The 12,492-nt window shown below is 36.7% G+C and overlaps 2 protein-coding genes across 2 annotated transcripts; both read right to left on the reverse strand.

Moving 5' to 3' along the window:
- Positions 1 to 832: 832 nt before the first annotated feature.
- LOC133296486 (copper transport protein ATX1-like) lies at positions 833 to 4,143 on the reverse strand. The gene is made up of 3 exons (XM_061495484.1): positions 3,967 to 4,143; positions 2,751 to 2,826; positions 833 to 1,309 (listed from the first exon to the last, which is right to left on the reverse strand). The coding sequence occupies exons 1-3, from the start codon at positions 3,976 to 3,978 to the stop codon at positions 1,035 to 1,037; spliced, it is 363 nt and encodes a 120-aa protein (XP_061351468.1). The 5' UTR covers positions 3,979 to 4,143; the 3' UTR covers positions 833 to 1,034.
- A 7,066-nt stretch (positions 4,144 to 11,209) lies between these two features.
- On the reverse strand, positions 11,210 to 11,924 carry LOC133296485 (protein MAIN-LIKE 2-like). Its single transcript, XM_061495483.1, has 3 exons — positions 11,602 to 11,924; positions 11,416 to 11,494; positions 11,210 to 11,327 (listed from the first exon to the last, which is right to left on the reverse strand). The coding sequence occupies exons 1-3, from the start codon at positions 11,880 to 11,882 to the stop codon at positions 11,319 to 11,321; spliced, it is 369 nt and encodes a 122-aa protein (XP_061351467.1). The 5' UTR covers positions 11,883 to 11,924; the 3' UTR covers positions 11,210 to 11,318.
- Between the last annotated feature and the right edge of the window lie 568 nt (positions 11,925 to 12,492).

The raw sequence follows: 12,492 nt of genomic DNA on the forward strand, positions 1-12,492 counted from the left end.
TTATAGACATATCTTGTGTGAAGCCCGTATCTATTAAAAAAACAATGACCCACATTTATTAAAAAAAAAAAATTCTGCACAAAAATCAAAATTCACCAATAGGAGAAAACAACTCTCCTATAAAATAAATGTTTGATGCACCGCTTCCTCGGAGAAAGAGGATCAAACAATTCCAAATCATGGTCCTGCACATCATTCATATAATATCCAAATAGACACTTCAAATATTTGATATCTTGATATCTCAATTTCAGTGACAGATTTATTAGATATCTTACAATTAAAAACCCTCTTGATATTGAGTCCGGACCTCTATTTAAATTCAAGCATGATATATTTTTTAGTTATTGGGAGAATCCGAGTACTTTCCAAAAGAGTTCTCACAAAACTTTTTTCCTTTTGGAAGATACAAGAGCAGAACAACCAACCTATTGATATTGGAATACTCAAAATGATTATTTCAATGTATTTCCGGATCCAATGGAATTCACTATATGGTTATTTATAGTGGTCTTGTGTGTGCATTAAAATGTTGTGGTGGTGTGTAAATGTGAGTGATGAAAGTGAACATTGTGGTGGGTGCAATGTAGGTGAGCAAGATGCCAAAATACGTTTACTGTTAGTGAGTGAGCGAAGTTGCAACGTGCAGTGTTGGTGAGGCGTGCCTTGAGTTAGTGGAGTGAAACAAAATGGAGTAGCTCAAGTTTTGTCTCCACTCTAAAATAGATACCACCACAATTGAAGGAGCTCCACAAAAACTTGTGTATTTTTTTGGGAAATAGGTATTTTTCTCACAAACCTAACGAATTAGAAATGTAAAGGGCATAGGGAGTGCACGTGAAAAATCGGCGTACAATAACAAGGTACAATAACAAGTTAAATTCTAAACTTTAAGCACATGAGAAAAATGGGCCACAAGTTATTGTAGCTTAGATACCAGCACATCAAATATATCAGATGACATGCACAAAGTTCATCAAAATAGTATTTGTAACAGACCCACTTAACATAGAAATAAAACCACAAGTGTCTTCTTAGGCAGTAGTAGTAGTTTCTGAAGGCTTGTTTTCAGGCTCAGCTGAAGGAACAGTGGCAGTTTCTGCAGGCTTGTTTTCAGGCTCAGCAGAGGCAACAGTGGCAGTTTCTGAAGGCTTGATTTCAGGCTCAGCTGGTGCTATTGGTGCTTCACCCTCCCAGAAGGAAGTCTTCTTCCCAGTTTTGGAAACGGTTTGCAGAACTTCCTCTGGCTGAACATTTCCTTTCACTGTCACCTTTTGTTCCTTCAAATCAATGTCAAATGATTCCACACCTATAGATATTAGCACTGTTATTTTGATTCACGATAGCAGGAAATTTACTTGGTATAGGGTTTTCTAGCAGGAACTGCAATCATTGTTAAGATTTGACGCAGCCTGTTTTGTTCCATCATATTCTTTTACCAAGTAAACAAAAACCAAAACTATTGAAGCAAATTAACATTGAAACTTGAAGAATTTCGTTATATTTTCAGCTATTATTTTGAATTCCATAACCGTTGAGGAAATAAGAAACTTTTTGACCCACAATATCATATAGCCTCAGATTGCATCCTAGCAAAGCACAACAGAAAAAAATGCTTCATATCTAAGGACCTTAAGAAGAAGTTCCAATGCCAATTTCAAAAGCAAAATTATGAGGATAGGGAGGATAGCATAATAACTCTTAAAATGGCTAGAGTAGATACTGGTTTAACATTTTTTAATGCCCATCTCTTCTCCGGGAAATGTTTAAATGACATGCTCAATGTCAGAAATTAGGAAGTTCATATATGTTGTTTCAGATGTCTTCACACTTACATTGCAATATGAGTACAAAAAACTTATTTCCATCACCTTGGTTGTGTCACACAATACTAACTAAAATTGAAAGCTTTTGAAAATCCTTCAAACATGACTCAAATCTGAAGGAAATGATCAAATTAGATAATGAAATACAGATAAGAAACTTATCACTTGCACATACATGCAAATAATAAGACAAATTCAAGAAAATCAATTCGAGTCCTAGTGCTTATTCATGATATCCAACACAAGATCATGGATATGTTGACACAAAGTCAAGTGTTGAACACAGGATACAATAGGTCATTCGTCACCTAAGGAAGGCTTTCAATGGCCCTATGTACAAGACACATCAAACTCTACATTCTAGTAAGTAGTAACAACTTGTGCAGGATATTATTCTTGATGTACAAGAGTATTTTTTTTATTTTTTTTTTTGTATTTTGGATACAATTGTTTTTTTGGATATTATGAGGTTTAAATCTATGACCTCATGCAAACTATTCAAACCCCTCATCACTAGTCTAATCCAAGAGTTATTTATGAACAGACACCCCATAATTATACAACAATCACAGCTCAACAGGAAAGTGCAAGAAACACAGAATATCATTAACAAGAACTTTCAGCTGTTGTTACAAATGCCATTGAAAGTTCTTGCACACATGACCTAAGGAACACACAGATTAAAACATTTTAAAAACGAAATGAATAGCAAAAAATATCAGCATTAAGGAAACAGCTGACACACATTCAAAACCAAAAACTTTTGGTAACTAGAATGTGAATCATACAGCATATATTTACTGAAAATTAACAGAAAGCAAGGCAATAACATCAATGTGTAAGATATTGCATAGTTACAATTACTAAACCACTTTCATCTTAGATCATATATTAGACAGAGTCTGCTCTAGGAATAAAACATACCTTCCATTTTTCCCAAAACCCTGTTCACTGCTCCAACACATCCTTGACAAGACATCCCAACTTTGAGGACAACAGTCTGCGATAGTACAGAGACAATTTTCAGACTAATAAAGCAGAGCATAAATAATCATCTTAACCCCAACACCCTCATACAAAAGAAACACGTTCACACTTGAACTTAATAGGAACTAGAATCAATTTAAAAGAGAAAGAAAGGGACAATGTAGAGCAAGAGCACAGAGCAGGGCATCTGACATATAGGTAGTAACAAGAGATTAATCAACTATCAAATAGCACAACTTTAAGATTTTGTAGGTCCAGATATAAACAAAAGTAACTACCCATGTGCAGTAATATTTAAAGAGTGTAACTGTGTAAGTACCAATTGAAGGCTACTTCCACAAACTAAATGAAAAACAAAACCACAGCTTTTAATACAAGTGCATTGCAACCATAATCTAAAGTTTTCTAACCAAAAAGAGAGGACCAACCATTCTCACTTTCTTAGTATTAGATTTGAAGTTCTAGTAATTAATTTGTTTGCAAGCAATAACGTTGAAGAAAAAGCATAGAAAAGATATAACAGAATATCAGATATGTTAGCAACAAAACAACCGTTCAGGGCAAGCTCTGTAACCGTTGATAGAGTAAGGGATGGTTGATGAAAACGAAAGCATATGTACAAGCAACTAAAAGCACTTTAGTTTTTAACCCTTCAGAACTGAAAGCCAGTCCTGATCTTCTGCTACTTCTTAGAATAATCATTATGAGCAAATCCTAAGCTAATTCAAACTCAAGAATAACTAATACTTTACAATTCATGATCATTTTAAGGGTTCCAAAAAAAAAAAAAAAAACTGAAATCCTATTTTTGTTAGAATAAAATTTTCTGGGAATCATACTTCAAACAAAAGATCCCAGCTTTACGTAAATATAGCAACAAAATCACCCTGAATACTCAATCCTGAAAACTATTAAATCAGAGCCAACAAATCATAATATCTCAACTAAGAAACAAGTCAACTTCAGCAAAAACATCTGGAACAAAGAACCAAGACAAGAAAATAAATTCAAAAATAATTATAGATCAAACAAACACCTATCCCCTCCAAAATAAATATAAATAAATAAACAAAGGACCCAGAATCACAATGATCAAGCACAAGAAAACTAAAGATCAAAAACCCAGAAAAGAAGCAGGAAATGGATTCAGTACCTGAGAAGACATGGTTATGGGTATGAAAGAAAGTGAACCAAAATGGAACAAGATATTAAAAAATTGGGTGGTGATGGAATGGAGTGTTGAGTTGAAGGGAGTGGTGTATTTATACCCACCAAAACCCCTCAGAATCAGAATTGGTGTGGTGCAAGGAACGACACAAAGAGAAGGATTCCCCAACCAAAGTGTCAACAACTTTTTCAGAGATAATGGAATGCTCTTCACATAACGGATAACCAACGTAACCTAAATGCCATCAACTTTATTTAATTATAATTCCTTTTGTTTTATGGTTTTAACGGGAATCTCCTCTAATTATGTTCAATCTTCAAACGTTTCATTTAGGACATTTGCTTCTATTTTAAGCAACGTTGTTAAAGTCGGAGGGAGGTTATGGATTCGGTTAAGATACCGAATTTATTAGTTATCGGTTTATCAGTGAGTCAATCACTAATTGAACCGTTGGCACAGACTATATAGGAAACGGGTTCTATTTTCTTATGAAAATATTTATCTCTTATTATATATATATATATAATATGGGAAAAAAAATTCTGCAGTTAATGCAGATAAGTTATCTGTATTTATTTCCAAAACGACGTCATTTTGATATTAAAATCTTAAAAAATTATAAATATAAAGACTATTACAACCCTGAAATAAATTAAAATTACAAAAATACAATGATTTTTGCCCAAAACGACGTCGTATTGAGCTTATTGTAGATAAGTTATCTGCAGTAACTGCAGAAAAAGCGAACCCATATAATATACTCGGACCCATCACTCATTAAAAAAAAGGGTTTGTTTTTTCCGATGTTACTTTAGATAACTTTATCTAATGTTCATCAAAACGACGTCGTTTTGGGACGGAAATCATGGTATTTTGTAATTTTAATTTATTTCAGGGTTTAATAGTCTTTATCACTTTAATTTTTTAATTTTTCAACCCTAAAAAGACGTCGTTTCGATGAACATTAGATAAAGTTATCTAAGGTAACATCAGAAACTTTTTCCCTTAAAAAAAATTAGTGACATAATTTTTGATATGAGAAGAGCATGAGATAACACTTTCATGTAAAAAATAAAATAAAATACTCCTCCATGACTTTTCAGTCATGAAGGAACAATTTTACCACTGCTTTGATTTGCTCCCTTAGATAACTCTTTCATGTAAAATAAGAAAATAATTTCTCAATATAAAAAATGGGTAAAGGATTTTTCCAGTAAATGGAGATAAGTTATCTCCGGTGAGCACAAAACGACGTCGTTTTGAGACAGAAATCAAGGTATTTTTGTAATTTTAATATATTGTAGGATTATATTAGTCTTTATCATTATAATATTTTAATCTTATAACTTCAAAACGACGTCATTTTAAGCTCACTGAAGATAACTTTATCTCCGGTAGTGACAAGAAAAATACTTTTCCAAGAAAAAATAGGATTCGTTGTTTCTGCAGTTACTGGCTTACTGCAGATAAGTTATCTAGAGTAAGCCCAATACAACGTTGTTTTGAGGCAAAAATCATGGTATTTTTGTAATTTTAATTTATTTCTGGGTTATTGTATAATTATAATTTTCTAATCTTTCAATCCCAAAATGACGTCGTTTTGAAAGTAAATGCAGATAATTTATCTACATTAACTGCAGAAATATTTTTCTGTAAAAAATATATAATAAATAAAGGGTACAGAATTTCTCTAGTCAATAGAGATAAGTTATCTCCGGTGAGCCCAAAACGATGTCGTTTTGGGCAGAAATCAAAATATTTTTGTAATTCTAATATATTGCATAGTTATATTAATTTTTATCATTATAAAATTTTAATCTTATAACCTCAAAATGACGTCATTTTGCTCACTGAAGATAACTTTATATCCGGTGATTAGAGAATAAATAAAATAAAAGCTATATTATAAGTGCTTTAGCCTAGTGGTTTGTGTTATTACCATACACCCAATAGTATTAGGAAGAATTATTAAAATCGGCCGACCCAACTAATCTGACCGGTTGAACCGGAATTGAAGGTTCAATCAATGAATTTGTCAATGATTGGGTACAATTTAATTGCTTTTATATATTTATTAATTATTACATATCTTTATATAAATTCAAGAAGAAAATGGGTAAATAAACTAGTAATCCATTAATTTAGTACTCTATTGGTAATAGGTTTGATACCGAGTGACGACATTCTTCAAACATTTTGCACCAAAATTCCAAAAGCGGTTTAACTTCAATACTGTTTTTAATGATACATGTCATGTTGTGTATAAATCTTACTATTCTTTTTTTTTTTAATTTCTAATTTGTGTTAAAATAAAAGTATCTATCTCCTTTTACTTTTTTTTAGTAATGGAAACTTTTGATATTCTATTCTCAATCAACTTAAATCCCGTTCAGAAAATTAAAGAGAAAAGAAATAGGTTGGCGAAATGTTTTTGCATGCAATAATGTAAAAGTGGGCTTTGTCATTCATCAAACGCTGTCCCCTCTCAGTGGAATTGATTCCGTAAAGCATAAGAATTATGCAGTACACAAAATGTAAAAGCTCCTTTTTTAAGCAACAAAAAAAAACGGGGTTGTACACTTGTACTTGAATAACTATTGAGTTCCAATTCCAATTGTGATGGTAGTACAATGTGCGAGTACCGGTACTCTCTTTTACATTAAAACAGTACTACACATGTATGGGCAGAGAGAAAGGTCTATTCATAGCGCTAACCAAGTGCAATAAATCAAATAACGTGTGCTGTAAATCAATTGCAATAAATAGCCTTAATGTGTACTATAAAACACATTTAAGGAACTGAGAAATAAATTTTATGATATTTAATGATCAACGACAAAGTTTCACTTGCTGAAATTGAAATTGATAATAATATGAAAATAGTTAGGATTAGGATCACATTCCTTCGCCCTTCAAAATTTTAATTTTATGATGAAACATTAAAAATTAACGTGCTGTACTATTTTTCAAGCATTGGAAGACAATTATTGCATTGGGGGATTCAAAAACTTTTATCTCCCAAAAAAATTAAAATAATGCATTTAAATTAAATAATTATGCATTTAATATTGTTTTGTAAAAAATTACACATCTACTGCACAATGTGACGCCATTTTTGGGCTCACATGTGACGCCCAAAAGTGGCTTCACATGTGTGCTCTATATATTTTCCCACCCCCTCCATTCAATTCATACTCTTCTCTCACTGTTCATATCTCTCTTCTCCACCAACATTCCTTTATCTTTAATTTAGTATTTGAATTTTATTTCTTATTCTATTTAAAAATGAGCTCAAATCCTGATTTTGTTCGTGTTGTGTTATATTACAATGGTAGGAAGGTAGAAGGTCGACGAGGTGTCATCTTCGAAGGTGAAAAAAGGCCGACACGTATCCAACGCAACACAACCATTGGCGAACTGCATCAGAGAATTCGGCAGAAATTAAGTCTTCCAGACAACCAATGTATCATTGAGATCACAACAAGGGTGTGGCAAGGTGATAAATACATTAGTTTGAAAGTGCTTGACGATGAAGACTTGGAGATAACAATGGAAGAATTTTGCAACCAGTCAAGGACAGATTTCTAGAGTTGTATGTCGACATCGCCGCAACCGAGAATGCTCCCTTACCGGTGAGGTCAGTTTATTTAAATTCTCCCCGTCTTCCAGCTTCTCCTGCTGCTCATGCGTCTCCAGTTGGTAACTTTTCTAAGGGAGATGAAAATGATCCGACTTGGGAAATGCACGACGAAGATGACGATAACGACGATGAAAATATGGCAATGGAAGAACGTCTTCTGGCGGAGGATGCTAGTGCTTCAGAAGGAGATGAATCCCGTGAGATGGGTGCGTCTCAAATCCCAATATTCCATCAACCAGTCGTCGCGCAAATGCCGCAGTTGAATGACATTGCGTCTACCCCGTTCGGTATTCACCATGAAGGTAATTGATCCCATTTGTATATAGCTGAATAGATAACTGATTTAATACCTGAATTAGTAAGTTTGTATTAAAAAACTATAATCCGCAATTGCAGGTGACACAGATGTTATTCCTTTTTGGGAAGGAATTCCGCATTATTCCTACATTGATTGGAGTTATCAGAGCGAACAAGAATCATGTACTGATGGTTCGGTCTCTGGATCGGCTTCAATACAAGGTCCGTGGCAACTGGGTGACATGTTATTTGTCAATCAAGAATTTGCAACAAAAAAAGATGTTCAAATGGCACTTAAGCACAACCTCATTAGGGAGCATCAAGAAGCCATTGTAATTGAGAGCACGCCTGCAAAGTTGTCCATGAAATGTTGTGCGTATGATCAAGGTTGTCTGTGGCGCGTAAGGGCGATCAAACCGGTGTTTTGTGAAAATTGGAAGATTACGAGATGGGGTGGAAAACACGAATGTGTGAATGAGCACATTTCCCAAGGTCATAGACAGCTCGATGCGGACGTTATTGTAGATCTCGTCATAAGTACGTATTTATTTACCGTATTGACATGTCAATGTTTACGTACTGCCGTGCAATTAAATTCGTTCGATGTTATCGAGGCACTGATATCCTCTTCAATGCAGGGATGATAAAGTCAGAACCATCTGTGTCAATCTCTTTGGTGCAAGAAAGGATAAATGCTAAATATGGCTTTCAAGTTTCCTACAGAAAGGCGTGGTATGCGAAGCAGAAAGCGATGGCAATTATGTACGGTGATTGGGAGGAATCGTATGCTTTTTTGCCAAGGTGGTGCGAATACATGCTTCGCTTTTCTCCAGGTTCATTTTATCATATACAAACAAATGATCTTTATGCGGAGCAGAGCTTAGTTTCTGGAAAAAAGGTTTTTCATCGCATTTTTTGGACGTTTAGACAGTGTTGTGAGGCGTTCAAATTTGCCAAACTCGTCATACAAATTGATGGAACACATTTATATGGGAAGTACAAAGGGAAATTGTTGGTGGCCACAGCCCAAGATGGTAATAATGAATGTTTATCGATCGTTTTTTCCATTGTAGAAGGCAAAACTTTGGAAGCATGAGATTATTTTCTCGTTAATATTCGTGCTCATGTTACTACCATGTCAAACATATGTTTGATATCCGATCGGCATCGAAGCATAATATCTGCTGTGGAAAATAACCCTAATTGGAAGCTGCCAAATGCATATCACGTCTTCTGTATTCGTCATATTGCAAGTAATTTCAATCAAAAGTTTCGGAATGAAGATTTGAAGCGGATGTTAAAGAATTTAGGTATACTCATTGACACGATGCGTAATTATTTCTTTCCATTATGACTGTGAATTTATGTTTAATTCGTTCATGTCCAATTTGTGCAGGTTATACTCCAGCAATGGTTGATTTTGAAAGGAATCTTGCGAGTTTCCGTGAAAGTAGTCCTCAAATTGCTGAGTGGATTGATGTGATTCCTAAGGAAAAGTGGTCGCGCGCCTACGATATTGAAGGACGGAGGTACGGTCATATGACAACAAATTTGGCTGAATCTGTCAATAGGGTTTTGAAGGGGGCCAGAAATATGTCTATAATAGCATTGATTAAGCATACATATAGTAGATTGGTTGCATATTTTGTTGAGAGAGGAACAAATGCTGTTGCACAACTTCAATCAGCTCATCGTCACTCCAAAGTTGTTGTTGAATTGGTCAAGAAGAACCAGGTAGATGCAACAGGCCACCACGTTCGTGCATACAATGCGGCCATAATCGTCGGCGATGTCCAAGTCATGGGAGAAAAGATTGAGATACATATTATGTCATTATTTTGCTGTTGGTTATGTTATTGTATGAATTGTAATGTCCGTTATGGCGGACTTTTTACGTTCCGTTGATGTATGTTTTTATTCTTGTATTATTAAGTAACTGATGCTATTAGCTACTGTAACATGAATGCACAAAGAACGACAAACAAAACATAAATAATAAAGAATAGTGAATAGTCTAAATAATATAATAATGTAGCGTCCACAAAATAACAACATGCTACAATCATAACTAATACAAAATAACAAAATAATAACAATATGAAACAGTCCACAACATCGTGAATACTCCAAATGGCAATGAAACTACGACCACGGTGGCCATGGCCTATGTCGTGCATCCCTATCTGGCAGTATCCGTCTGTCCCAGAATGGGTTTCCCTGATGCACCTGTGCATGTGCCTGTGGTGGTGGAGTGTGGAAGTCATCCATCGCCGCACGAATGAAATCATCTGATGGTCCTGCACTACTGCCTGGCACATCAAAAGGGGTGTGTCCCTGACTATGAGAATCTGTGGCTAGAGTCTCCCCATTGTCATGGCTCTCTGTAACCAGGCCTACAGAGCGATACAACTCAATCGAGTCCTCTGCAGACCAAAAGGGGTAATCGGCATCAAGTCCCTGTGAATATGGCTGGAAATCAGGCTGCGAGGATGCCGGATCCGCTCCTGCCATAGCCATCAGACTCGCCTGGAAAACTGGCTCCTGTCCATTCATGTAAGGATGCTCAGACGCCGCCTGACTAGGACCTGCCGCATACTGCGATCCGTGATGATAAATCGGCTGTGACCCGTAAGTAGGACCAATGACTGCAGGTCTGAACCATCCCTGAGTCTCGACCACTGGTCTCGGTGCCATAATCGGGACAGGCTAAACAGCAACTCTCTCACGTCTACGTCCTAATCCGCGTCCCTCCCGTTTATTACGAGGAACATCCACAATCAACTGAGGATCAGGCTGTGTCTGCACGGGGGGTGCCTCAGGTCCAGGCTCATCAACTCGAGAACTCTCGCTAAATATTCCAATAATCCGGCCAATCTCCTCGTGGATATACTCTAGGCCAAATCGAGTAAACTCCTTCGCCGTTGTTGCATGATAAAGCATTTCAAGACTGTCAATCTGCATATTACGAAAACATGTTAGAAATGTGAAACAAATGTAAAATATGTACAAAACTCACCATGCGGCCTATCTTTGCTGCCCTCCGAGATATGTAGCACTTTCCCCTCTCTCTAAACCACTCCATGTACGCATGATTAGGTGATATCAAACCATATAATGGAGGTGGCAGTACAATATGTTAAATCCTGGTATTCCATCGATCAATGTGAGCCCTCAGCTTATGTCTCCAGTTCTCTTCAACCTTCCCCCGTAGAGTATGATCATGTATTCCTCTCAACTTTCTAGATTTATCCGGGATGGGTTGATCAAGACCGAATTGTCGCATGCACCTATCCGGTTGACATGCCTCTACTGTGTGGAAGTAGATAATAGGTGTGGCAGCAAGCCACAGGTACTGCTGCTCTAGAGTCACGTCAAGCCACTCATAATCGATATATGGCTGTCAAACCACCTACAAAAAAAAGCGAAACAATATATAGAGTTACAAAAAAAATAAACCCATAGAGAAATAACAACATCGTAAGTATCCAACACCTAACCTCATCTCTACAGAGTGTGTCCAATGTTGCCCGATAATGAATGACCTCATGAGGTTTAAATTTTTCTACAGTATTAAACCTGTCAATCAGAAACATTCATTATCAACCATAATCAAAAAGTATACAATTAGTATATACATTATCAACCATACATTATCGAAATCAAATGAAGTAAATAAATCATACCGGCATCCATAATGTGTGCCCGGCTCTGGATGAGGAGGAAGGGGTGGAGCAATGGGTGGGAATCGTATCCATGCCCAAATTTGAAGGAGAATATGGCAACCACCCATGTCAGTTCGACGGGCATCTGTCAATTCACACAAATTCCTGAACAAGTGTGTCAAAACCGCAGATCCCCAGCTGAATCGGCCAATGTCCTCAAATCCCCCACCTAGCAACGGGACAAGCCGGCAACCATAATTTCTACCTCCAGACTTGTCCGCCAGCAACCAAGTCCCCAACATCCGGGCAATGTGGGCTTTTATGAAGTAGATCTCGGCAGCGTGATTCCCCTCATGATCAGTCCACCGGGTATAATGCCGATCCAAGAATGAGATGCGGAGGTCGCCGGAATGATGGAACTCACCGGCCTCTGGAACATGTCCAAAAACAGCAGCACAAGCAGCGTGCCAATCTTCGGAGATCGATCCGGTGATGACAATGTCGTCAGTCGGCAAGCCCAATATGCCTGCCACATCTTGTAAGGTGATCGTCATCTCACCTTGGGTCATGTGAAAGGTATGTGTCTCTGGTCTCCACCTCTCGACCAGAGCACTAATTAAAAATGTATCGATCTATGATAAATTACGCAGTTATCACGTGTTAATGAATTTTATTGAATAATTACATAAATACAAAACGACGTAAATAACATACCTGGATATGTTGCATCCTGGCAACATGTATGAATCCCGCCTGTCTTAGGTACTCTTCGACAACCTGTGGAATAGCACCGGTAGGTGGCCCCCCTTGTGGCTTCCCACGCCTGGTCTTAATTTTTCGTACATGCTCTGTATTCCACACTCGCTGTGAAATATGAGCTTTTTGCGTCTTCTTTCGAAGGACCTCCTACCT

The sequence above is a fragment of the Gastrolobium bilobum genome, unplaced genomic scaffold, assembly GCF_033153095.1.
Source record: "Gastrolobium bilobum isolate Gb01-03AN ecotype WA unplaced genomic scaffold, APGP_CSIRO_Gbil_v1 utg170788, whole genome shotgun sequence".
Lineage (NCBI taxonomy): Eukaryota > Viridiplantae > Streptophyta > Magnoliopsida > Fabales > Fabaceae > Gastrolobium > Gastrolobium bilobum.